We start from the raw sequence: 24,813 nt of genomic DNA, 5'->3' as shown, positions 1-24,813 counted from the left end.
TCTCTGGAGGTTCAGCATTTGGTGCAGCTTTTGTTTGAAAATATGCCTTAAAAGGGTTTGTTATCCCATTTCAAGAGGTGCCTTTGGGAGCAGCGCTCCCTGCCCAGGGCCAGGATAACCCACACGGTTGCAGCACTCGTGCTCGTGGCTCCAGTCCCTGGATTTCTGCCCTGCAGCGCAGCGAGCACAAGGCAGATGTTGGTTACAAACGCTTCACTTCCATTTGCTGCAAAGCAGTTGAATTAATTGTCAGTAAAGACAAGGCGAGTTGATTGTGTCGCTCTTTTCCTCCCCTTAAACAACCAGTTCGTGCACAACCCGCCTGGTACCTCTGCCCTGCAGCACCCAAAGCGATGCTGAACCTCCTGCTTGCCGGAGCCATAAGCACTAGTTTTATCATTATTATTATTATTTAATTTTGGTTTTGAGATGCAGGAACTGCTTCTCCATTGCCCACCAAAATCCAGCATAATCCCCCCCAAAAACCCCATTTTGGACTGGCAAGGCAAAGCTTTTGAAAGCATTTTAACCCACTTAAAGGGGCTCAAGCAACCAGCACAAGTTACACCCCAAGTGTCTCGCTAAGGGCTGGAGGTTTCCATATATTCCCAGTCGAGGAATACACGACTCGCTCCCTCCACCGAGAAACTGCCAACAAGTTGATTCTGGTAAACGGCGTCACCAGACCTACATGTGGTTAGTGGAAAAAAAGGGAAAATGTACTTGAAATATGGACATTATGGAATTAATGGCAAGCAGGAGTTAATGCTTATGATCTGGAGGTGCAAACCTTAGAAATGACAATGCCCAAAGAAGCATCAATTCAGAATTAAACAAACAAGATGGGAACTAACCCTTGGAATCAAAGTTCTTGCACATCCCACAACATTACTCTTCTGCTGCATGTCAAAATAGGCTTCCAATTTTTGTCGCCTATTACTAATACACACTTTACAGTGCCAAACTCATTAGAGCATTATTTGACCAATTCTCGTACCAACTTCCCTTGACATTAATCCCAAAGTCCACTGAGACTCAAACAGCCACTCAACTCCCGGGTTGATCTAATAATGTCATTCCTTTAGCACTGATATTTTACATTTGAAAGCATTTCAAATATATCTAGTTCAACTAACTTATATGTATTTATGGGGCTTAAGCTTCCCTATTCCTTTTTTAAGGTTTTTGTCAGGTTTTAGACATGTAACCTTTACACATTTCATCACACGGAGCTCAACCCTACAAGTCTTAGGCTAAAACCAGCAGGCTGGATATCCTCAACGTGACAGATTCTACCCACAATAAATACAAATGGAAAAACAGAGTCAGTGATACCAAGCTGCCAAAAATAAAACTCTGCCACAGGTTTTCATTCTGAAACACAACCTGAGCAAGCCGGCTTTGCTGACATCTACGAACATTTCACTACTCAACGTTGTAAAATTTACAGTATCACAGTATGTTTGGGATTGGAAGGGACCTCAAAAGATCATCTAGTCCAATCCCCCAATGGGTTTAAATGGGTTTTAGTTATGCTATGGATGTTCCTATCCAGATATGCTGAATACAGGCCAAACAGCAACTTGTCAGTCCACGTGTGTTAGAAAAGACAAACCCCAACCTCCTACTCAATTTGGGAGGGCGGCACGGGGCTGCCAGCCACGTCCTGCCCCCTGCCCGCTGCTGCGAGGACAATAGTTTAAGTAATTATTTTAAGGGGGTAACTTGTTCAGGTTTTTCCTGTAAAAATGTAAGCAATCCTGCTGTGAGGGTATGTGCCATGCAGCCTGTACCGTCATCTCTTAGTAAATAAAAGAGCTGCACCTAAAGCCCGTGGCAGGCGTCACAGGGAACAGAAAGACGCAAAGGTGGTTGTTCTGGCCACAGAGCTGCCCACCTGGGGTGGGTATTTCCTGCTGTTCACGCTCATGTCTTAGCAAGCTAAGCACAAAGTAGGATATAATACATATACATGGCTTTTTCACTACCAAAAATAATGGGTTATCACCCAAAAGCATTCCACCAACCGAATTTTTGAGTTTTCTCCAAGAGAAATATATCCTGATGAGTTAATCTCCCAGCCGTCACTTAGTCACTCTGGGATATCACTGCGCCTCTTCTAGGCACAAAACCATCCCCAAAGTCCAGCCCTCAGAATCCATTTTCCTTCCTTAAAGCTCTTCCAACCCGCCAGACACCGGTTTTAGCAGTAAAGATTATTTTCTCAGTGAAGCATAACACCCAGCTGCATGAAATTTCAGTCTCATAATCCTGTTAGGTTTCCCTGTCAGACTCTGCACCGACGAGACCTTTGTGTTTGTGCAGCTCCTGAAATAGCAGCCTGAGCCTCACGGAATAAAATGAGAGCAAGAATTCCCATTGCCAAGGTGAAGAGCTGCTAGTTTAAAGGCACTGCAGAAAATAAAAGCCACAGTCAGTTTGCAACTATTACTTAGTGCCATTTTTAATGTGGATTTGAAGGTTTGGTGCTGGGCTCAGAGCTCCACCAGCCTTTGGCTTCACTCCACAAGACCACGGTTTCACAGAATCACAGAATCACAGAATCGACTGGGTTGGAAGAGACCTCAGAGATCATCGAGTCCAACCCTTGGTCCAACTCTAGTCCGTTTACTAGATCATGGCACTAAGTGCCATGTCCAATCTCAGTTTAAAAGCCTCCAGGGATGGTGAGTCCAGCACCTCCCTGGGCAGCCATTCCAATGCCTGATCACTCTCTCTGTAAAGAATTTCTTTCTAATATCCAGCCTAAATTTCCCCTGGTAGAGTTTAAGCCCATGCCCCCTTGTCCTATTGCTGATGCCTGGGAGAAGAGACCAATCCCCACCTGGCTAGAACTGCCCTTCAGGTAGTTCTAGAGAGTGCTGAGCTCACCTCTAAGCCTCCTCTTCTCCAGACTAAACAACCCCAGCTCCCTCAGCCTCTCTCCATAGGTCTTATGTTCAAGTCCCTTCACCAGTCGTGTTGCTCTTCTCTGGACCCGCTCCAGCACTTCAATGTCTTTCCTGAACTGAGGGGCCCAGAACTGAACACAATACTCCAGGTGTGGCCTCCCCAATGCAGAGTACAGGGGAAGGATCACTGCCCTTGTCCTGCTGACCACGCTGTTTTTGATACAGGACAGGATACCGTTGGCCTTCTTGGCCACCTGGGCACACCATTGGCTCATGTTGAGCTTCCTGTCCATTAGTCCCCCAGGTCCCTTTCTGTCTGACTGCTCTCCAGCCACTCTGCGCCCAGCCTGGAGCGCTGCAGGGGGTTGTTGTGACCAAAGTGCAGCACCCGGCATTTGGCCTTATTGAACTTCATCCCATTTCTTCGCTTGTCAAGAGAAAACCCCAGCTATTTCTTATCCGCACTGCGGGTGTTAGTGTGTAACAGAAAACATCAGTCATTACACTAGAAATCTGGAAATAACAGATGCTTTTTTTCAGTTACGTTTTCATGGAGATACAAGTTTTCTGAACCTTTTGGACCCAACAGCCTCCCAAGGCCCCTTCCAACAGCAAATAGCCAGCGAGACTTCAGCATCAGACCCAGCAGAAAACCTGAATGATAACAAAAGGCTGGCAGAGAGAGGAAATGCCTTATAGTTACCCATGTGGCATACCAGCAATCCTGATCTATTAGCTTTAGTTGTGAAAATCCTGCTTTATAAAAGATTCCTATGTTCAAAGGCAGATTTTCAGTCTCCGGCACTGTGCACACACACAAAACCACAACTCGTGTAGGAGTCAGGCAGGCACGCTACTATCCATCTGTCTGTAAGTACCTCATACATTTATACTAATATATAGCATATGACATGCATCTATCTATATATCTCCTCAAAAAAACAAGGGCCATACATGTATATGAAGAAAAAGGGCTTCATCACAGACTACTGCTGAACATGGACAGTCTATGGAAAGGCTATGGCCCATAAAGCCCAGGATCCCTGCACTTAAGTGCCTCATAAATACTTTTCCAAATAGGACAGCTAACTGTATAGGTAGTGATTACAGAGCTTTTATATAAAGTAAAAAGAAAAGTGGCAAAAGCAACAGGAGGTGGATGGCTCTCCCATCTTCAATGAGATTACCTGCAAGAGCAGCGGCCTTGGGGGGCTGCGAAGCTCAAACCACATGCCGCGTTGGTTCCCATTTCTGTGGAATTTGGGTCACGAAGCAGGACAAGTCCCCTCGGGAAGGGGCGGGATGCTGGAGCAGTCTCGCCTGCACACGCAGGACTCGGCTCAGCTGTTTTAGGAACCGCATGGTGGGGATCAGAGGAGCAGCGGGAGAAGGGGCAGGAACGGGGGGGTCCTATCACCCAAACTGCAGCACAACCAGGAGGAAATTCCCAAGCTGAAAGTCACGTGTTGCTCTGAACAACTTTCATAATAACAGGATGGAGTTAAATACCTGCGTTTCCTTTGATTCCTACTCTGATTCCTGTCTGTAAGAATTACTAATGTTATTGTCTATGTTTTGTCTCTAAATCCCAAACTTCTCTGATCTCTCTCTCCCAAAGCACCAAGGCAGCAACGATCCTGCCCTCTCCCCTCACACGCTCATTTCCTTTTCCAAGCCTCCAAACAAATCTGCCTCACTCCTGCACCTCGGGGTCTTCTCATTATTTATCACCAAACTCGATTTTTCAATATCCGTGAAACTTCAGGCACTTCGGGATTTAAAACACATTTATCACCCAACACTCCAGCTTAGAAGGAACAAAGACCACTGAACAAAAAACGAACAGAACTATATCTAAGTCCTGCCAGCACACCAAGCAGTCCTGAAAATAATAACTGTGTTTATCTTGAGCTCATCAGCTCCGCTCCAACTTTTAAGTTCTACTCTAATTAGTGAATTACTTAGATCAACTTGAGGTTTTCCTGAGCAAGGACACCGCTACAGTTTATCAGCTGCAGCTCTGGGGAGAGCAGGAACCATGCGGTCTCTGCAGCACAGTCAGCCCTCAGGAAACCCAGTTACTGCAAAATCACCAAGTATTTTAGAAAAACTTGACTTTATTAAACATCTTGAGGCTCTTTCTCCCATCACCACATCAGCGCCTCAGCAAAGAACGCAGCAGATGTCTAATCTCCTTCCTATAAGTGCAGGACACTTACAGGGTCTTCACGGCCTCATGACCCAAGTACTCATACAGCAATTTACATTATTTTCACAGCATTCAGAACCAGAAGTTTGAGAGTCTGAGAGCATCTCACAGACACAACTTACCCACATCAAGGTGAAAATTCTCCAAAAAAAAGCAGGATTAGTTCCACAGCTCAGCACAAAAGACCCCACTGCAGGGCTGTGCTGCAGGAGGATGAGTGGAGCAGACCAAGGCTGGGGGAGCCAGCTGCAGATCATTGAGCCCCAATTACCCACCTGCTGAAAACCCACCTCCCTGTAACCAGCCCTTTCTATTTAACTAAAAAATAGAGCTTGTTTGCTGTGCTGCTGCTAGAATTTGCTATTTTAAGAGTGTCTGTGTTGAAGTGTAATATATAGAATGTGATCATGAGCAAGTGGTTCAGTCTCAGTCACCTGCTTTAAGGCACGTGTTGGTTTACACACCTTAAGCTTAACCGTTGCGTATTAACAAGGCAAAGAAAACCCTCACAGGGCAAAAATAGACTTCGCATCTCTAAAATAAACCTAAGTGGTAAATATCATCAAGCCCTGGCAAAGATCTGCTCCTGACAAAGGCGGCTGTCAGATGCCGTTACTCCCCTGGAAACAAAGAGAGTTATAACAGAGCAAAAAGCCAACACATAACTTATTCTTGCAGCTGATAGAAGCCGTTATTGTCACCAGGCAGCTGCCGCGAGCCACGGGTGCGCGTGTGCATGTGGGCATGTAGCTCCTGGAGAACTTCCAGACTGAGGGAGAAGTTTCCCTTTGCAAGTGCCAGCCTGCACGACAAATTAAGGGCACAAAAGGGTCCAAGTGACCTGCTTGGAGCAGCAAGGAGAAAGCACAAACACATGGCAATGTTTAGCCCTCCCTGATGCATTAAAGTACAATGAGCTGTACCTTTATTTGGTGGAAATTAGAGCAGGTCTGCTGGCTTCGATGAATTAATTTAAAGCAGCTGGCCAACTGCCCTTAAAAGCTTAAAGAAGAAAAAAGGCCAGGTTGTATCAGTGGCAGGAATTAGCGCTCAGGTGCAGCTGAGGTCTTGATGGCTGATGGAAGCTCTTTGGACAATAATAGCAGGGTCAAAATTCAGTACTTCACCACCCTAAAGTCATGAAGTTATGCTCGAAAAGGAAAGGTAATAACTTAAAGTGCAGGAATTTTACTCTGTGTTAATATCTTATTAATAATTAATGTAGTCTGCTGGGAATTCTGACCAACCTCAGTGCTTGTTCCTGACACAGTTATTGCGTAAGTAATACTTTCTTGGACCATCTATCACGTTCCCCGTCACAGCATGCCTAGCGACAAGCAAGTACCTTCCAAAGCGATGCTTTTGCAAGCTAAAAAACAACAAAAAAATGCATCTAATTAGAACAATGACACAGAATGAAGCATTGATACTAAAAAGCAAACCAATATTACCACCTCATGAGTATTAATATATACTAGTAAGAGTTTTTCCCCACAACAGCACATGCAAGCCAGTCCCAGAGCAGCAGCTCTAATATGTTCTGCCCTCTCCTCATTAGGAAATAATTCACCGCTACATTATTTTGCATCACAGTCCTAGTGTTAGCCTGATTTAACGACTAATCAAAGCTCAGTGTGTACAGGATACTTGTTTAAACTTTGTGTTATCTCTACAGATTTCCTAGTGGGTCGTAATAAATGAGTGTAGAATTCTGCTGTTTTAAAGGGAAGCGCAAACCAGAGCATCTTCCCGACCACAACTTCCATGTGCATACCATACATGGAACGTTTCAATTTGGATTGAGGTATTTCAGCCCTCACCAGTTAATTCACATGGATACAGCTGATTCTCCTTCCACATCCTTGCTGCGATGCCAACTGGGCATCGCTGTCATTCAGTCGCTATCAAACGTAAGAATTCTTATCAGTGTGCACTAAACATTGACTCAATAGCAAGGGAAGGAATTAATTTAATATACATGGTCACATGGGCAACTTCTAAGAAGCAACACTGTGGTTTCATAAGTTATCTAAAGTAGATTATTTCAGAAATATATGTGCTGTGTATCTCGTAACATAACAGTAACCTCCTTATCTGAAGCCTTGGATCACACAAATCACTCCGAGTATAAAAACTGTACTGCTACTTCATACTTATTTCAAATTATTTGAGCAACAGCATCAACAGATGTTCTGTACACCAAGTCATTCTAAAGTTATGTGCTTTTTCACTGTATATGCAATTCCTGCCATTTGTTTAGCTTGATCAGGCAGAAGCTTTTGGAGTAAGACGAGCTCACAAAGTTTTATGCACGTTACCGTAACAAAATAGTCTATGTCCTGCAGCCCCACCTTTCTGGATCAGTCGCCTGGAGTTGTCTGAAGTTACAGCCCTGCTTTCCTGTGGGTTTATGAACCGGAGCATCTCTTGTTGAATGACACCACAATTAGCAAGAAAGGGCAACGAGCCCACAGCCAAGACGGCAGTCGAAGCAAAGGGGCTCTCTCCCCCAAGAGATCCCTGCGACCCTCTGGATTATCCGTTTTTTCCCAGGCAGGTGGCTGCTAGTGGAAGGAGAACAGAGTTCTTCACTGTTTATGCTCTTATAAACAAGAGCTGCTCAATTATCTGGCTTATTTCTCCTCTTCTCTATAAGTATACACACAATGAGCATTAGTTTAAATGACAGCTTTGAGGATGTTGAGTAAAAATAAGCAACTCTGAATAAAAAGAGGCTTTAAAAGGACCGGGCATGAGGCAAGTCATACAATTACTTTGCTATTACATTTCAGCTGTACATCACTAACAGTATTTGTACTCGCTCCCTCCGCATGACAGACTGCACAGTGTTAATGAATCAGAGAAAGACCACTGTATTTGCTTTGCCACAAGTTAAGCACAGCTGAATATAAAGCCCAGTTCTAAAACCTGCACTGTTACACAAGGATGTGTCATGAATAAATCCATAAATCCATTGAACTGAACCAAAGTGCTTGAGTAGAGGACTGGGAATGGACTTCTGCATACACAATCCTCTCTCTGTTAACAAACACCGTCCTGTCCTACCCACCAGTCAGCTGGTGCTATTTAGGCAACTGCACAACTCTTAGAACAGCTCTTACTCCAGCACAGCTTAAACATGAACATTCGAGGCATTGAAAACCAGAACTTTTTTGGTACTTGCTACTTTGACATTTCTATCAGAGTCCAAATACAAGCGATCACTGAATCTCAACTCCAGGAGGCTTTGGGTGGAAAGAGAATTGACAGGAATTATGTGAAAAGACATTTAGCTTCAGTTCCTCATACCTTAGGGTATGTAAATGACAGATATTTCACCTCTAACATTTCTTTGGCCTTTTGACTGCTATGAATAACATCTAGACTTGCATCATTTTAAGCATATTCTGCATGTAAACTAACATGCTTACAAATCTACAAATCTAACTACACAAAGAGCATTGCTCTTGCGGTGCCCAGCATCACCACTTTAAATACATTTCTATGGAATTTATTGGAAAAAATAAATTCTGGTATATTTTGTAATTAATTAATAACATCTAGAAATGAATAGCCTCTCATTAATTAAGAAAATAGTACTTCCCACAGAGCAGTGATGTTTGCTAAGGAAGCAGGTGTGATCTTACTAAATAGAAATGGCTCTTCTCAAGTGTTTGTTTCTTTACCCTAGAAAGGAATTAATTTTGTAGCACTGAAAGTTGTTTTGCTTTTCATTATCAGTACAGTTACACTGCCTTCAAAAACTTCTATTCCATAGCAGTAAGTTAATTAACAGTCCATATAGATGTGAGGAAATTAGAACCGAAACAGTTCTAGCATCTTTTGAGAATCAGTCTGTATGACAACATTTTATTTAGAAAAAACCATCAGGAAATCATACATCCCCCCAAACTGTGGCATGAAACATTAGTATTAGTGAAGTCAATGCAAAGCTCCACTATTTTTGGTGAGATTTTTGCCTCAGGTTGAAGTCATTTGAAAAGCCACTGCAAGAGTCCTTTACAGGACAAAATCTCAAAGAACACGAACTCAAAAATTTGCATCTTCAGCTTAATTTGAATAGCTGCCTGACAGCTCCCAGTCTTTCCAAAACACCATAAGGTCAAGTACAGCAAAGTCACATGAAGAAAAGACAGCATGAGGAGTCTTCAAGACAGTTAAAATACATGCAAACCATTTCATAGAATTTATTTCCCCAAAGTTCTCCATAAGTGTAACCTACTGTCCAGTGAGACACTAACCCTCTTTTATGAAATGAGCTAATTTGTGTTCTGCAAAATAATTGTATTTTGCAAAGAGATGAGACACACTGCAGCTTCTCAAGTTTTTTTAATCCTCTTGATGAGAAAGAAAAAGACTTTGAAGTAATACAGCTTTCTTGGACAGTAGAGTGGAGGTCACGAACTTGGGCTCTGGAAATACAGCACGAATTCCACGACAGAACGATGAACAAATCAGCAGCCACACACTTAACTTCAACTTCAGCCCCGGAATGTGCGCAGGCTGGAGCTCACAGGGATGAGGGTGATGGTAGGTGAGCAAGATAACATCCAAATTGCTGGCTTAGGGTGAGTTTAGCACAGACAGCACTCACTTCTCTGGAAAGTCTTCCTCACTTCCACCTCCGTGATCCAGCAAAGTTATGGGCATGCAGCAATTGTTAACAAGAACAGATTTGAGGCACTTAGTAAAGTTCTAAGCCTCTTAAAATCAATAAAAAGACTTTGGTGAGAACTGGCTTAGACCCTGAGTAAGGAACAGAAGTCATCTACAAAACCTAGAACAAGTTTTAAACCCATAATAGTTAACAGTGGAAAAAGGGGCAAGGATTAAAATCCCCAGCTGTGTGACAGGAAGCTAAAGCTGGCAGAACAACATCCTGTGCAGCCATGACCCAGACAAAAGCTGCACTGCATTTAGACAAGAGTCAAGACTGAACGATTCCTGTTGTTGCATGAACTGGCACAGCTACTGCAGTGGTGCATCAACAAATGGCTCCAATAACTGACTGCGATTAGATTAAAATCAAGTTTATTACTTAGTCTCTGTAGTGAGGCTTTGGTATTTCCAGGTGCCTTGAATTTGCTCCACTATTCTTCCTCCAGTAACTTCAATTGACCTGATTGTTTTTACGATACCTGACGAGACCGACTAGTTTACTGAAACCTCCCTGTTGAAATATTTTTATAATTGATCATAATTGCAATAATTGATCATAATTGCTCTTTGCGTAGGCATTTCAAAATTCCACAGAGACAAGTCTAAATTGCATCCAAGTACAGAAAAACAATGATGATATCCAAGCATTGCCCTATTATTTTTTTTCCACAATGTATTTAATGATCTAAGAAAGTTACAAAATCCACTTTAAATTACATTTACATATATAAACTAATTAAATATATTTAGCTAACACTGAGAAAATAAAACCTCAAGTGACATGAAGACAAAAAACCTTAAGAGATGACTGATTCTAGAGTAATTTAAGACTTACTTATTTAATGAGTCTCTGGATGTAAGAGTCAAGTGAACACTTCCCTACTTGTAGTTAGAGACGGCTGAGAGCTCATCTCATTATTCTCACTTTAGGACAGCAAATTAATGATTAGTCCAGCATTAACTTCTGCAGTTTTTATTAAGTTCTATATTCTGGGAGAACAATTTTGCTACTTATTCCCCTTTTTTTGCCACCTACTTATTCCAGCAAGTGGCAAAATTCTGAGAAACTTCAGTGGCATCTGCATTTTTAATACTAAGAGCACAGATATGTTAGACACAGAAAGATAAAATGGTTAAAAAGCGTGGCTTGTAAGGCCATATTAAAAAAGGATATGCAGATAGCTGTGTACATGTATGTTTAAACTCATTCAAGATGAAACTCACAGCTTAAAATTCATATGGCACATAAAGGTACCTGTTTGAACGCTGTCAATATTCAAAGTCACATGTGGTGAACACATTCACAAAGACTAAAATAAATAATAGCTACTTTATTACCTTAGATTACCTTAAAGTGGACCATTTCCTGACAATGCTTAGAGACAATCATCAAGTAAAAGAATTGCAAAGGCCGTAAGAACTTGCGAAACCCTGATGACTGCTAGTTTCCACTTAGCTTCCTCATGATAGGGCTGTCAGGTTCAGCATTAGTGAAAATACTTCCTACAACCACATGAGTACCCCAGATGTTATGACGAATAACTTTGCAGCAGCCAAGATCATCAATGGAAAATCCCAAGTGGCGGTAGCGTTCATCTGTTTCAAACAGAGTGTTGTTTGTGTAAGGTCCAAAAAACTAGGTGGAAACAAAAGAGAATTTGTCTAGTGAATATGTCCAAGAACATTTAAAGTGTCAGAACTACCCCTTTTAAAAACAAAACCTAAGCCCAGAAGTACCAGTTATATCTGTTGGAAGAAATTTTATGCACAGTTTTATTCATGAAATCTACACAGGAAACTAAACAGAGCACGTCTGCTTATGTTGGTACCCCATATTTAAAGATTCCCCTTTGTCACTGACAGTGTGTTTGAATGTCTAATCAATCATACATAAAAAACCACCCTCAAATGCTTTGGAAAGGTTCTGCTATTTCTACAGGAATTAAGGATAAAACCACACTGTGAAACAGCAAAAGACATGGACCTTTTCAATAAGCCCCTATAAAGAAAGATGCTCTGAAGAGCAAAAATGTGTATAAATTGGAAATGGGTATTTCAGTCACTTTATCTCTCTGGAGAAAGTTTCTGACCAAACCCCTACGCCTGATGAACAGGTTATGGGTAAGGACGTTACTGCTGAATTGGAGGCCAAAGACAGAACCCTACTTTCAATCCATAACTATTTCTTAAATGCATGGAATTCCTGGGAAGCTTTTAAGCACTATACACAGCTTAAACTGCCTGTTCACCTTATAAACATCCCCCCTTAAATCTATTTGCCTCTGTTGACACAATAAATCACTACCTTACACAGCATTTTTAAATAAAAACTGAGCTTTGTGATGACTATGTTCAACTATGACGTAGTTTAAAGTTAGTTCTCAGACAAAAGCACATGTGTGCTCATGCTTGGATAGAAGCTTTCTCAATTCTCTCTTGTAAGTTTAAAGACTCTTGATGTTTCACAGATGTCTTGGTAAGAAACTGTCAGCTCCTCCAGAGAACTGGTGTAATCTGACAATGAATGCCAACGCTGTTCAACAGGAACAAGCTATTCATTTTTTCTGTGTAACAATCATTAACTATAGTGAAGAGATTGTTTAAAACCCTCCACCCACACAAATGGTGTCAGGACTTATCAAACTACCTTGGGGGGGGCATTAACCAGCCTATTTTGTGCAGTGACCAAGAGCTTTCACACAGAAAACTTTTACAGTTATCAAAAACTCAACTTCAGGGTTGAACAATGTTCTCCAAAATGCCAACAGCCATGACAGCTGACACAGTCCGAGAACTAGTTCAGAGTCATTATCCTATGTTAATTTATGAAAAGAATTACCCTATAGTGACAGCTTTTGGGCCATATGAAATGCTGGATTTAACCCACATGAATACAAATCCCACTGCTGGTTCAGACACAGCACATGACTTACTGCCAGTCCTGAGGATGGATCGATGAAGTCGGCCCAATAGCCTTCAGAACAAATCGCATAGCAAATCTCCTTGGCACCATTGATGAACTTAAAGAAAACAAAGGGAAAGAAGGATATTGAATGAGATTTTTATTACATATATATATACACATCAGAACACATACAAAATGTTCTGAAAATGAACAAGCACAGATTTCTTTTGGTCCCTATTAATCAATGAGAAATTCAGCATACCTTCAATAAAAATGTTAATAATACCAAAAGGATTAAAATTAATGTCATACATCAGGCTACTCCAATCATATGAGATTTTAAGTGTTCCTTGTGCCAGTCAGTAATGGATTAACAGCCTGCACAAGAAATAATATAATTGCTTTGATTATTCATGCAGATCACAATCATAGCTGTGATCCTCTTTAAGAAGTCAACCATTACTTCAGGTATTTTTGTGTTATTTCCACGAGTTTACAGATCTCACCTGAACTCTACAAAATTTACACTAAATGCAGCATTAAATATGTTTTTATAAATATATGAAAAATATAGTTTTGCTGTAAGGTCTTAGCCGGCAGGACAGTATCATGTAGTTCTTAATGAACCATAAAAGTTAAAGAATCTGCTTATATTTCTGTAGCAAACTTTTTACCTATGGATTACACAGCATATTTTTTTCCCCACATAAATCAGCAACAGGAGACCTCATTTGTGTGCTTTTAATCACCTAGACCAGCAAATTTCAACCCATTTCGTGAGGGCCAGCAAGCGCCCACAGAAAATGGAAGAAACCTGCCAAGGTGAGCAAGGAAAAAACCCAGGCCCACAAAAGCCAAGATAAATGATGCTTCTAAAACCATCCACACACTCAGAAAAAACATACCCAAGTGCAAAAATCTACACGGCCGAATACGCTGAGCGGGAGTAAAATGCAAACAGAATTCACATAGCTTCCTCAAAACGTCAAAGAAAATCCCTAATCTCATAAAAAAGAAACATTTCTAACCTCAGAATAAATGTAGTACTTTATTTACTTGCAGTTATAAAATCTGGGTTGTTCTCTCTGATTAGTGCCCTCGGCAGCTCAAGTTTTCAAATTTATAGAAATATTATTATAGTTACTCAGCTTCAGTCCCTTAATGGTCCAAAATAAGAGAAGTTTCTCCTTTCCAGTAACATGTTCTGTATTTGGAGGTTGGACGGTTCTGATGATTAACTATGTTTCAAGGGTAAATTAAGTCACAAATATCAGTAAGCCATCTGAGAACAGCTTTGTAGGCATTATATTTCTGACACAGTTCATCTTTTGATCCAGCGTTGTAACAACCCCTCAGCATCAGTCAGAACGAGTTAAATAAACACTCGAGATTTACTACTGTAAACATGTAGATTTGGCTGCAAATAATCCTCATTACTTCAGCACAAGCCTCTCACATTAAATTAGTACTTTTAAGGTTACTTCAAACCACTTATGAAGCAAACAAACAAACCATTTCCTTGTGAATTTGCTGTTAGTAACCTTTAAGCCAGGAGGTTACATCCAACATCCTAACACCCCTACAGTGACTATATTAGACTTGACAGGGAGGTGCACAAGGGAGAAAATGCCAATTAACATGTAATTAGACCAGATTACAACGCCAAAGACCAACAGACCATAAATAATTCAAAGAGAAGAACACACTAAAATGAAGGGAATTTTAATTTGTGTGTAATTTTATGTTGATCCTTCAGACTGCTTCTTCCTTTTTTTTGTGGTAACCCTTACACTTTATATAGGCCACATGTGCAATTTACAGGACTGAAAAGGACAATTACCAGACTATTTTCAAACATAATTATAACCCTCACTATACAGATGAAAATCCCACAGGATTATTTTTACTAGTTTTAAAATTATAACAAATAATACACGGAAACGTTTCGAGGTGCTAAGAACACCAGCAATGGTGAACAGTGACACCTGCTGGAGTATAGCCAAAAAACTATGAAGAATGTGAAATAAAGTGATTTTCAGAGAGACCTCTAGTGGCAACAGAACAGGAAGACAAACTTAATGAGGATGGTAAAGATGTAATAAATGTAACTGATAAAAGCATTAACTGTGCCCATTATCAGAATGGAGAAAAAAAAAACAACCAGAGCAACTACTTTTTTACAAGTAAAAATGCACTCAGACAGACTCCATACTGGAATCTCGATTATATCACAGAAAAACAGAGAGAGCAGTGAAATCCTACAAAATGCACTGTACTAAAGCTGAAATAAGGTGAGAAAACAGCTGCTGCCCTTTCACTGCAACAGGGCAACAATCAAGTGCCTTTATTAATTTACTGTAGCATTTTCTAATATTTTTGCATATTTTTGACTTGCCTCACTGTAAATAATTTAATAGTTATAGGAAACATTTAATGTAATAAAATACAAATCTGAAAAAAGTTATCTCCATTTTATCAGTAAGAGAAAATAGTATTAGCTCAAAAGTGCTCTAAAAATACAGTGTATTACTACCAGAGCTAGAAATGAACCGAAATACTCCTGCTCCAGCAGGAAGATTGGACTAGATGATCTTTTGAGGTCCCTTCCAACCCCAAACATACTGTGATACTGTGAACTACACACATAGTTCACAGAAGTTTCATCTACAAACAAAAATGAACTGATGCTACTGTCAGCTACTTACATTTTCTAACAGCATTTCTCTCTCATCCTCCACTTCTTGACTCCACACAGTCATATCATTTTTAGTCTTCTGGGTGACAGTTAATACCGTCAAACGGTTGGCACTGACTTCTGGAAACATTGACTCGAAGTCTAAAACCAAAAAAGGGCATGTTATGGTTTGCTCTCGCATTTTACTTACAATTTTTCAGTTTTAGACAAAGTATTGACTCTACTTTAGAATCTTCATTTCATTTAAATCCAAGATGTATGTGTGTATTTCACAAAGGGCATGCTGGTTTCAAAATGTGCAAGCAAGTGTCGCTCTTCACAAAGATATAAACCCAAGTATACTGATATTCTAGTATTTTGAAATGAACACCACCACAGATCTCCACACATATGAGGTGTGAAGACCCTTATTTTCTGGCTAAACCACATTACATGAAATCTTTCAGTAGAAAAGGCTCATATGTACTTCCCAGGACATGACAGCAGGCTCAGTATTAGCAGCATACTACTGGCATGAGTTCTGACAGTTTTCCTAGGGCAGAAAAGACCCAAACCCATCACAATTCTCTCTTTACATCATCTGTTATTACAAACAGGAACAAACGTGAAGCATCAAAATCATAATGAGGCTTCACGGAGACTTGTTTTCAGTGTGGGAGGAAAAAGCACTTTTCGAAACCCGAAGTTGAAAGGTTCATTCTTTCTTACTCTCTGAAAAGTCTGCTCTCTTCAGCATCTAGACCAAGATTTCAACATCGTCCCTCTTTCAGTATATCACCCTTAAAATTAGAAAATGCTATTCCAACTTCATTTCAATCATTTTCTTCTTGAAAAAATTAAAGATACAGAAGCAATGCTTTCAGTAGTTGCTTAGTTTCAATTTGCTATATTCCTAAAGAGCAGTGCCAAAAGATTTGATTTTGTCATTAGATGGTTTTTCGAAACTGAATTAGCTCCAGAATCTATCTGGTACTAAAGAAGCAGCTGAAAGTTACTTCCCATCCCAGCTGATCTGATTGTAAATGGCATTGAATCTTATACAAAATAGTAACAGCAACAAAGTTTCAGTTTTTATTTTACAGTGTGTATTTTTTCTCTTGTAAAATATTAAGTCTGGATTATCCTTCTCTAGGACACATTCTGTGGCACTGATTACATCAGAGCATTTACTTACATATTTTTACATTTTAGAAAGTTTTAATTTCTTAGCTGTCAAAGAAAGTGAAAACATACCTTTCCGTAACAGCTCAGGACAAGCTTGTACTGAACATTCTACCTTTGCATTTTCAAAGTAAGTTTCAGCATTATTTATTTGCTGTTTCTGTGGAACATCAGCACCCTGAGAAAGATGAAAATCGTAACTTTACCATTAATTAATATACAACATTAATAACTTTGTACAGCAGAATATGTTTTTGAGACTACATGACAACTGACAGACCCAAGCGGTTTCCCAGAAAGACAATATGTAATGAGACTTAAAACTCAGTTTTCAAAGTGGAACGTATGTAGGTTTAACCTATTACTTAAAATGACGTGGAAATTTTAAGCTTTATGTTTTATAGTAACCATATTATCTCAAAGCCTTAAACAATACAGAAATTTTTGAAAAATATCATTCTGAAGCAATGGCCTTAGGTATTCAATACAATAGCAATTAATAGATTTCAGACATACACACATTACCTGAGCCAGAATAAAACTTTAAAACAGAAGTAACACAACAGTTCTAGATCTCTGAACTATCAGTATTTTCAGCTTTAGCTGTCACAGCTTGAAAAGCAGAACAGTTTTCAAACAATACCTTTTATATGGTTACTGTTGTTTTAGTTCTATAGTTTAAAAAACAGCAACACCACCACCAAAACAAACAAAACACAAAAAAACCCCAACAAAACAGATTCTGGTGGGTATGTTACAAACGGAGAACTTCTAAGTTAGGTATCTAAGATTTAAGCTTAAAATGCCCTCAAGAGGTGGTAACAACTCTGGGATAGCAACTGTTGTGTAGTACCATGTTTCTCCGAAAGTAAGACAGGGTCTTACACAATATTTGCTCCAAAACATGCTTACATTTTTACATGTATAGCTGCCTGGACACTATTCAAATTGACTTTTAAAATTAACCGTAACCTGGGCTTATTTTTGGAATAGGGCTTATATTTAAAGCATCTCAAAAATCCTGACAAAATCATGCTAAGGCTTATTTTTGGGGTAGGTCTTGTTTTCAGGGAAACAGGGTAGGTGTAGAATGTCTTAATACAGTTTTTCTAACCCTAACTATGCCATAATTTACAAGGAATTTCAGTAAGTTTCTCCAAGACTGAAATATACAACTCAACACTGTAATTAAGTCCTAACATCTGTTTTATCTGAAAGTTTCCCTAAACTATTACACTGAAAACACAGCGTGGCTAGTGTTTTTGCTCTAGAAATTAACATTCAAGAATAGCAAAAAAATCCCCCAGCAAAATAATAAAACACAACAGACAAACAACTGACATTAACTGCAGTTTCAACATGTATGTTTCCACATGTACCTTCCATCATGATTGCAAAGTCACTGGGAGAGATCAGTTGGTACTTTAAGCCTGACAAACCATGCTGTTGTACAACTATAGGATGCTCCTCTCACTAGGACGGTAGCTCATTGTGATTTCTTGTGTACTACTCCCATTCTATCCAGCTAAACACCACTTACATGGTACATACACTTACCAGTGCCAAAATGATGATGCTGTCATCAAGACACTGTGACCATTTTCCAAAGATCAATACCACTTTCTGATACTGGTAGGCTGCTAGGCTCGTTTACTCCACTCAGATAAAGCTAACACACCAATCTCATGTACTCTGAGGTGAGAGGAGTGCCTCTGCTCTTTCCAGTTTCTCCCTTCCATTTGGGACAGCAACAGCTGTACTGAGCAGACATGCACCCAGTTTGCACTAAATGAACTAGACTAGAATTTTCTGTCAGGCTTTTAACAGAAAGTGTGATTCATGGAAGTTGAAAACCGAATCTGGGGAGCTCACCAGAAGCTTATGTTTTCTGAGCATTTTGGAATACAATGCCACATTTAAAAAAAAAAAAACACTATACAGCATTTTTACAATGGAGATTTGCTAGTTGACTTCCAAACTGTGACCATGTCACAAACTCAGAAAGACTGGAAGGCTGAGTCAGCAGCACCGAACATTTTGTTGCAATCACTCTAGCAATTATCAAGCTGTTTGTTGTTAATAACGCATCTGACTCACTGCAAGCTCTGCCATCGCCAAAATACAGTATCATTGTGAGACATGAGGTTGAGGTACATTGATCTGCCTCTCCTGTCTGGATCCACTGGTTGCCAGAGCTAAGCAGGCAGATCTAAACACCATCCAAACTATGTAAGTCCAGATGCATTAAATGAAATACTGAAGAAACTACCAATTCTATTGGATAAAAAGGTGCTGAGACTTAGGAAACAGCAAGTTTTGAAAGATTTTTTTTTTTCCTGTATCCACATAATTAAGTCACTACTAAAATGCCATTTCACTAAGCACCACTTAGAAATATTTCAGGGTGTGTTTTTTTGACTGTATGTCTTTCTCCTAAAACAATAAAACTTCAGCTTGGTTCTATATAATCTCTCCCTCATCCCAGCCAAATTTCATTTTTCAAAATCACCTAGAAAAAAATCAATGACACCTTTTTCAGGAGTAAGAAAGATTAATTACATTTCTCTTAGACAAGAAATATCAGTAGAAAAAACCTGTTCTTACCTGAAATTCATTTATGTATTGTGCCATGACAAATTCATGCCTTTCACTTGCTGAAGGCTCTGCTAATAGATCAGGCAGACTTTCTGACACTTGGCTGTTCTTCTGAGCAGCAGTGCCATTGAGGTGACAGTCAAAACCAATATTACCAGGCAACTGGAATCTCTGGTCCTGAGGACCAAATGGACCCATTACTTCATCTGGCCATACAGTTCTTGGACCTGCAAAAGTCAAGGCCTTGCTTTAGACATCATATCTAAACAGAAAGAAAAACAAAACAACAAACAAACGAAACAACAGGTCAAAAAAACCCTCTCCCATATAAATATCTGTATTTGATTAAAATCATCTATAACCAAAGTAACCACAATGCACAAGTTAAAGTCAGGGCCCGAACATAAGGAGCAGACTTCAGAATTCCCAAATTTATATGGGGTCCAAAGTTCTGACAGCACACGAATTCAAAGAAAACAAATTTGCTTTTTCTTACATAAATCAGGAGGTGTAGCAGCAACATGAGACTCGTCTGAGCCAGAGGAACCTGCTGTAGAAAAAGCCTTGGGATTTACAACTCTCTTGACTAAAGAATAAAAACCTGGTAGGTAGGTGACCAATCTTGCTCTGTTACAGAGCACCTGAGAAGACAGAAAACAAAGTATTACATACTGCTAGCAAAAATACTAGTTTCAGTACAGCTTTGTGGATCACAAGAGAAATCCTCACTCAATAATTAAATTACAATCTTAATTATGATTAACTGTGTTTCTGTAAAATCCTTATATTCCTACTTCTTAAAAGACTGGAGGGAGACCCAAGATAACATCATTGTAGATACATCTTGCATCTTTCATCTAGAAGCAAGCATACACATCTGCTTACACACACTTCTTTGCCAGCAAACTACACCTACCAACAGCTCTGAACTATAGCAGGAGACGAGCACATCAAACCAGGCAGGTACAGTAACTTCAGCTTCTTTCTTTCGCTCTCAAAATCCATAAACATTTAACACATGTAAAACTTAAGTTAGTCGAGGCAATTTGCAAACTCAGTACATTCATATATTTACAAATAAGTATTACAACATACCAGGAAGGTGATCAAAATGCCAATATGCCATAAAACCTTTAGGACTTCTGTGGTCTTGCAATACAGCAGAAAATCTGCTTCACGCCACAGAGTTGTACTGTCAACAGAATTTTCAGTTCCTGAAGATGATTTTATCAGAAACTGATTCAGTCACACAGTAACCAGAAAATGATGCAATGCTATTTCCCTCAGCACACAAACGGTCTCAACAACAGAGCTCCAAAGAGCTGGTAGCTTCTCACCGTGAAGATTAACTCCGAGGCCAAATGATATTATCCTATGTAGTAATGTGAACAACTGTTACTGGGTTTTTCTTGGTATGTTTGTTTTGTTTTTAAAAACGAAATATCCAGGTGATATGATTAAACCAAAATATCTGATCTATTTTTCATACTTTAGAAACAGATTGACAACTTTGATGATGCATTTACACATGCATAACAGAAATATAACCAATCATACACCCAAAATGTACAGTTAGAAGCGTAACTTTAAAAATTAAACTGGAAAATATAAATCTCACCTGCAATGGCATGTGTGCTTTCATAAAGCTTTATTTTCCAGGTGAGGGAAAGAAATACTTTCAAAAAACTGACAAAAGGATTTTCCTTAAGTGCTGTATTCTTGATTCTATACAAGTTTATGTACGTGTTCACCACTAAATACGTATGCAACAAGGTTACTTAAAAAAAGTGATTAAATGGTACTATTTGTATGATTAAGATAAAAAATCTCTTCACAGTATAAGGACCTAAGCCAGTAAGCATCAGTTTCTCACACACCACCTTTGCATAAATGTACAATGTCTAATAAGTTCTACCGACCTCATGAAAACTCAAATGCATAAAGGCACATTTGATTTTCTGACTTAAATCAAGTAAATCAAGGCCTTAAGCTGTCTAGTTCTAAAACTCTGCTAGATTTAAAAGGTTCCTGTAACAACAACAAAAATTTGCTGATTCCAACTGAATGTTTTTCCCTCTATTCTGTAAAAGCACTACTGAAATTGATTTTTGCATAATGATTACAGCACAGATAAACCAGATGTAATTACACGTCAGCTGTAGTTGTTTACAAGAAAAGAACATTTTGCCTTATAATCAGGATCACTTAACATGGAGATGTCAGCATTAATTACAGATATGTTGGCTGAGCTCACTTACACAAATATTTACATACTTAGCATTACGTAAGCGAAAAAAAACCCCAACACACTGAAATCAATAAATTATTCATGTCTCCACAGCAAGGCTAAATCAATAAAGGGTGTTTTATTGTTCAGTCTGAGAGTACCCTGGTGAACCTGAGTGTTTCACCTTAACTCATGACATTAAAATAAAATAACAACAAAAAAAAGAAATCCCAGATCCTGTTTGAAGGTTCCTTCCAACTCAAACTATTTGATGATTAATTCTCAATTCGATTATTCCCATAATGACCACAGAAATTGGCTTCTAAAACTCAGATAAATGACAAGTCTACTGACTTCTAATAAAATTATAACTTGACACTGAAACTGAGAAATAAACTTAACAGCAGAGTCAATGATACTGTTAAGCGGCATTCTTTATTTTATCAGTGTTGGGGAACACTGGGGATCATCCTCCCTAAGTGCTCCAAAGACTGGACGCTCTTGTGTTGCTTATATTCACATAATTACTACATACGCACTACAATTTTTGAAAATTTTGACATACAGCTATACTAGGAAATAACTGATGTTAGTTATAACTGCTTACTTTCTTACTTACAATATACCTATTAATTATCAGTTAGATATAAGCTAAGCACTCTGCTTCTAAACAATGTTACTTAATCTTCTGTCTCCCTCTTGTGCAGAAGGACCTAAAACTTGAAAAATATCCCCTCATTTTGCAGGTGGTCAGAAAGCATTGGTCATGTCAATTGGTTAACGATGGGTACGTCTTTCGTAACTTAATCACAGTCTACACTGATTTAGCAACTTCTCTTCAAAACAACTGAGGTTTTTATCAATGACACGTTTACACACGCGTAACAGAAATATAACCATATACCCAAATGAACAGTTAGATGTGTAACTTCAAAAAAAATTAAACTGGAAAATATAAATCTCACCTGCCATGGCATGTGTGCTTTCATAAAGCTTTATTTTCCAGGTGAAGGAAAGAAATACTTTCAAGAAACTGACATAAAAGGCTTTTCCTTAAGTGCTGTATTCTTGATTCAATACAAGTTTATGTATGTGTTCACCACTAAATACGTATGCAACAAGGTTACTCCAAAAAAAGTCATTAAACGGTACTACGATTAAGATAAAAACTCTGTTCAGAACGATCTAAAACTTGAAAAATATCCCCTCGTTTTGCAGGTGGTCAGAAAGCACTGGTCATGTCAACTGGTTAAGGATGGGTATGTCTTTTGTAACTTAATCATAGTATACATTAATTTGGCAGCTTCTCTTCAATACAACTGAGGTTTTTATCAATGACCCCCCATGAGCACGCTGATTTAAAGGCAGCTTTAAAACGGTAATAAACGGCAAGCATCCCGCATGACACAGACAAGTTTTCACAGAATATCCTGGGGCTGGAAGGGCCCTCGCAAGCTCATCCCGCCCAATCCCCCGCCGGAGCAGGAACACCCAGAGGAGGTTACAAAGTTTCCTCCCTGGATGGCGCCGCTTTGGCTCCTCCCGGGTTCGCAGCGCCCCCCGCACCGGGATGTGCGTTACTCACATTGGCCATGGCAGGCGGTGGGCTCCGTCCCGCCGAGAGGCCCGGCTGCCCCTGCAAGAGAAGCGAACGCACTGGCCTCCGAGGCACCGGCCGGACGCGCCCGCCCCTCACCTCGCCTCACCTCACCCGGCCCGGCAGGGCCGATCGCCCCTCACGGCCGCCCCCCGTTTCCCCGGCAACGCTCGCACAGGGCACCGCGGCGCTGCCCGCTCGTTCCAGGCGCGGCCGGTGACGGGAGGGGAGCGAGGAGGACAACGGAACCGCCCCCGAGGGAACGACCGGGAGCAACAAAACCACCGCCGCCCGCTCACCTCTTCCTGCAAAATGGCCGCGGCCCCCAGCTCACCCGCGCACGGCCGCACAGCCCGCCCATCCCCAGGCTCAGCGAGCCGATCCACCGACACGTCGATTAGCGTGTGCACGGTCGGCAAGTTTGCTGGTGACACCGAACTGGGAGGAGTGGTGACACTGGAAGCTGTGCTGCCATCCAGAGACCTGGACAGACTGGAGAGCTGGGCGGGGAAAAATTTAATGAAATATAACAAAGGCAAGAGCAGAGTCTTGAATCTGGGCAGGAACAACCCCAGGTTCCAGTGTAAATTGGGGAATGATCTATTAGAGAGCAGTGTAGGGGAAAGGGACCTGGGGGTCCTGGGGACAGCAGGGTGACCATGAGCCAGCACTATGTCCAGTTGTGGCCCCTCAGTTCCAGCAGGACAGGGAACTGCTGCAGAGAGTCCAGCGCAGCCACCAAGATGCTGAAGGGAGTGGAGCATCTCCCGTGTGAGGAAAGACTGAGGGAGCTGGGGCTCTGGAGCTGGACAAGAGGAGACTGAGGGGGGACTCATTCATGGGGATCAAGATGGAAAGGGGGAGTGTCAGGAGGATGGAGCCAGGCTCTTCTCGGTGACAACCAGTGATAGGACAAGGGGCAATGGGTGCAAACTGGAACACAGGAGGTTCCACTTAAATATGAGAAGAAACTTGTTCCCGGTGAGGGTGGCAGAGCCTGGCCCAGGCTGCCCAGGGAGGTTGTGGAGTCTCCTTCTGTGCAGACATTCCAACCCCCTGGACACCTTCCTGTGTAACCTCATCTGGGTGTTCCTGCTCCATGGGGGGATTGCACTGGATGAGCTTTCCAGGTCCCTTCCAACCCCTGACATTCTGGGATTCTGTACTAGGAGCCAGACGGAGACAGGCGGGGCGAGTCGTTCGGCGCTCGATTACTCGGGGCCGAGGGCGTGTGGCGGCCCCGCCGCGGCTGCCGCTGCTTCTCCGCAGTCGGTGTTTGTTTTTCCGCAGTCGGTGTTTGTTTCTCTGCAGTCGGTGTTTGTTTGTTTCTCTGCAGTCGGCGTTTCTCCTTGTCTGGTCGCGGCGGGGGCTCCTCGGGTCGTGGTGTCACCGCGGGCACCGGCCGGGCCGCCAGCGGCGGTGCAGTACCGGCGGGGTGCACCAGGAGTCAGTCACGTAGCGTGAACCGGGCGGCCGCTACCCCCCCCCCCCGCCCCACTGCACCCGCGGCCGGGAGATACAATAAAGTCGACAATAAATAAAAGAAGGCGGCGGGTGGTGTTGAGGACAATGCAGTGGGAGCATCAACGCCACTTCTCATCCGCCAAGGGTGATACGTAATTTCCTCAAATTACTGTTTTACAAAATACGAATAAAACCTTTCTTCAACGAATCAAAGGCTTTTATATTTTTACTACTTTGTTGTGAAAAAGCTTCGTTTTTCCACCTTACTCCTTGCGCCGACTCATTGGGATCTGGGGTGAGGTTTGCTGACAAATACGGCTTTTCATTAAAATAAACTTTTCCATTATAAGCCATGAGGCAATCCCATG

The 24,813-nt window shown here is 41.0% G+C and overlaps 1 protein-coding gene across 3 annotated transcripts; it reads right to left on the bottom strand.

The window, feature by feature from the left end:
* Positions 1-8,962: 8,962 nt before the first annotated feature.
* MMADHC (metabolism of cobalamin associated D) lies at positions 8,963-23,760 on the bottom strand. Of its 3 annotated transcripts, none has more exons than XM_065070221.1 (8): positions 23,281-23,760; positions 22,970-23,020; positions 19,654-19,798; positions 19,167-19,384; positions 16,635-16,740; positions 15,412-15,542; positions 12,735-12,821; positions 8,963-11,437 (listed from the first exon to the last, which is right to left on the bottom strand). In XM_065070221.1, the coding sequence occupies exons 1-8, from the start codon at positions 23,743-23,745 to the stop codon at positions 11,243-11,245; spliced, it is 1,398 nt and encodes a 465-aa protein (XP_064926293.1). In that variant the 5' UTR covers positions 23,746-23,760; the 3' UTR covers positions 8,963-11,242. The 3 variants fall into 3 exon arrangements, with proteins under 3 accessions (XP_064926293.1, XP_064926295.1, XP_064926294.1); XM_065070223.1 differs by having other exon boundaries at positions 23,091-23,290; XM_065070222.1 differs by lacking the exon at positions 22,970-23,020.
* Positions 23,761-24,813: the final 1,053 nt, after the last annotated feature.

This window comes from Columba livia, chromosome 7 (assembly GCF_036013475.1).
Source record: "Columba livia isolate bColLiv1 breed racing homer chromosome 7, bColLiv1.pat.W.v2, whole genome shotgun sequence".
Taxonomy (NCBI): domain Eukaryota; kingdom Metazoa; phylum Chordata; class Aves; order Columbiformes; family Columbidae; genus Columba; species Columba livia.
Note: the sequence above shows the minus strand (reverse complement) of the source record. Positions and strands in the feature narration are given on the sequence as shown.

Bases quoted from the DNA above. Each gene is read 5' to 3' on its own strand.
- MMADHC (XM_065070221.1), bottom strand. From the start codon at position 23,745: ATGCTCCACTCCCTTCAGCATCTTGGTGGCTGCGCTGGACTCTCTGCA. The intron at 23,021-23,280 runs GTGAGCGGGCGG...CTTCTCTTGCAG, and splicing joins CGGCCATTTTGCAGGAAGAG to GGGCAGCCGGGCCTCTCGGC. The intron at 12,822-15,411 runs GTAAGTAGCTGA...GTTTTCTTTAAG, and splicing joins GAGAAATGCTGTTAGAAAAT to TTCATCAATGGTGCCAAGGA.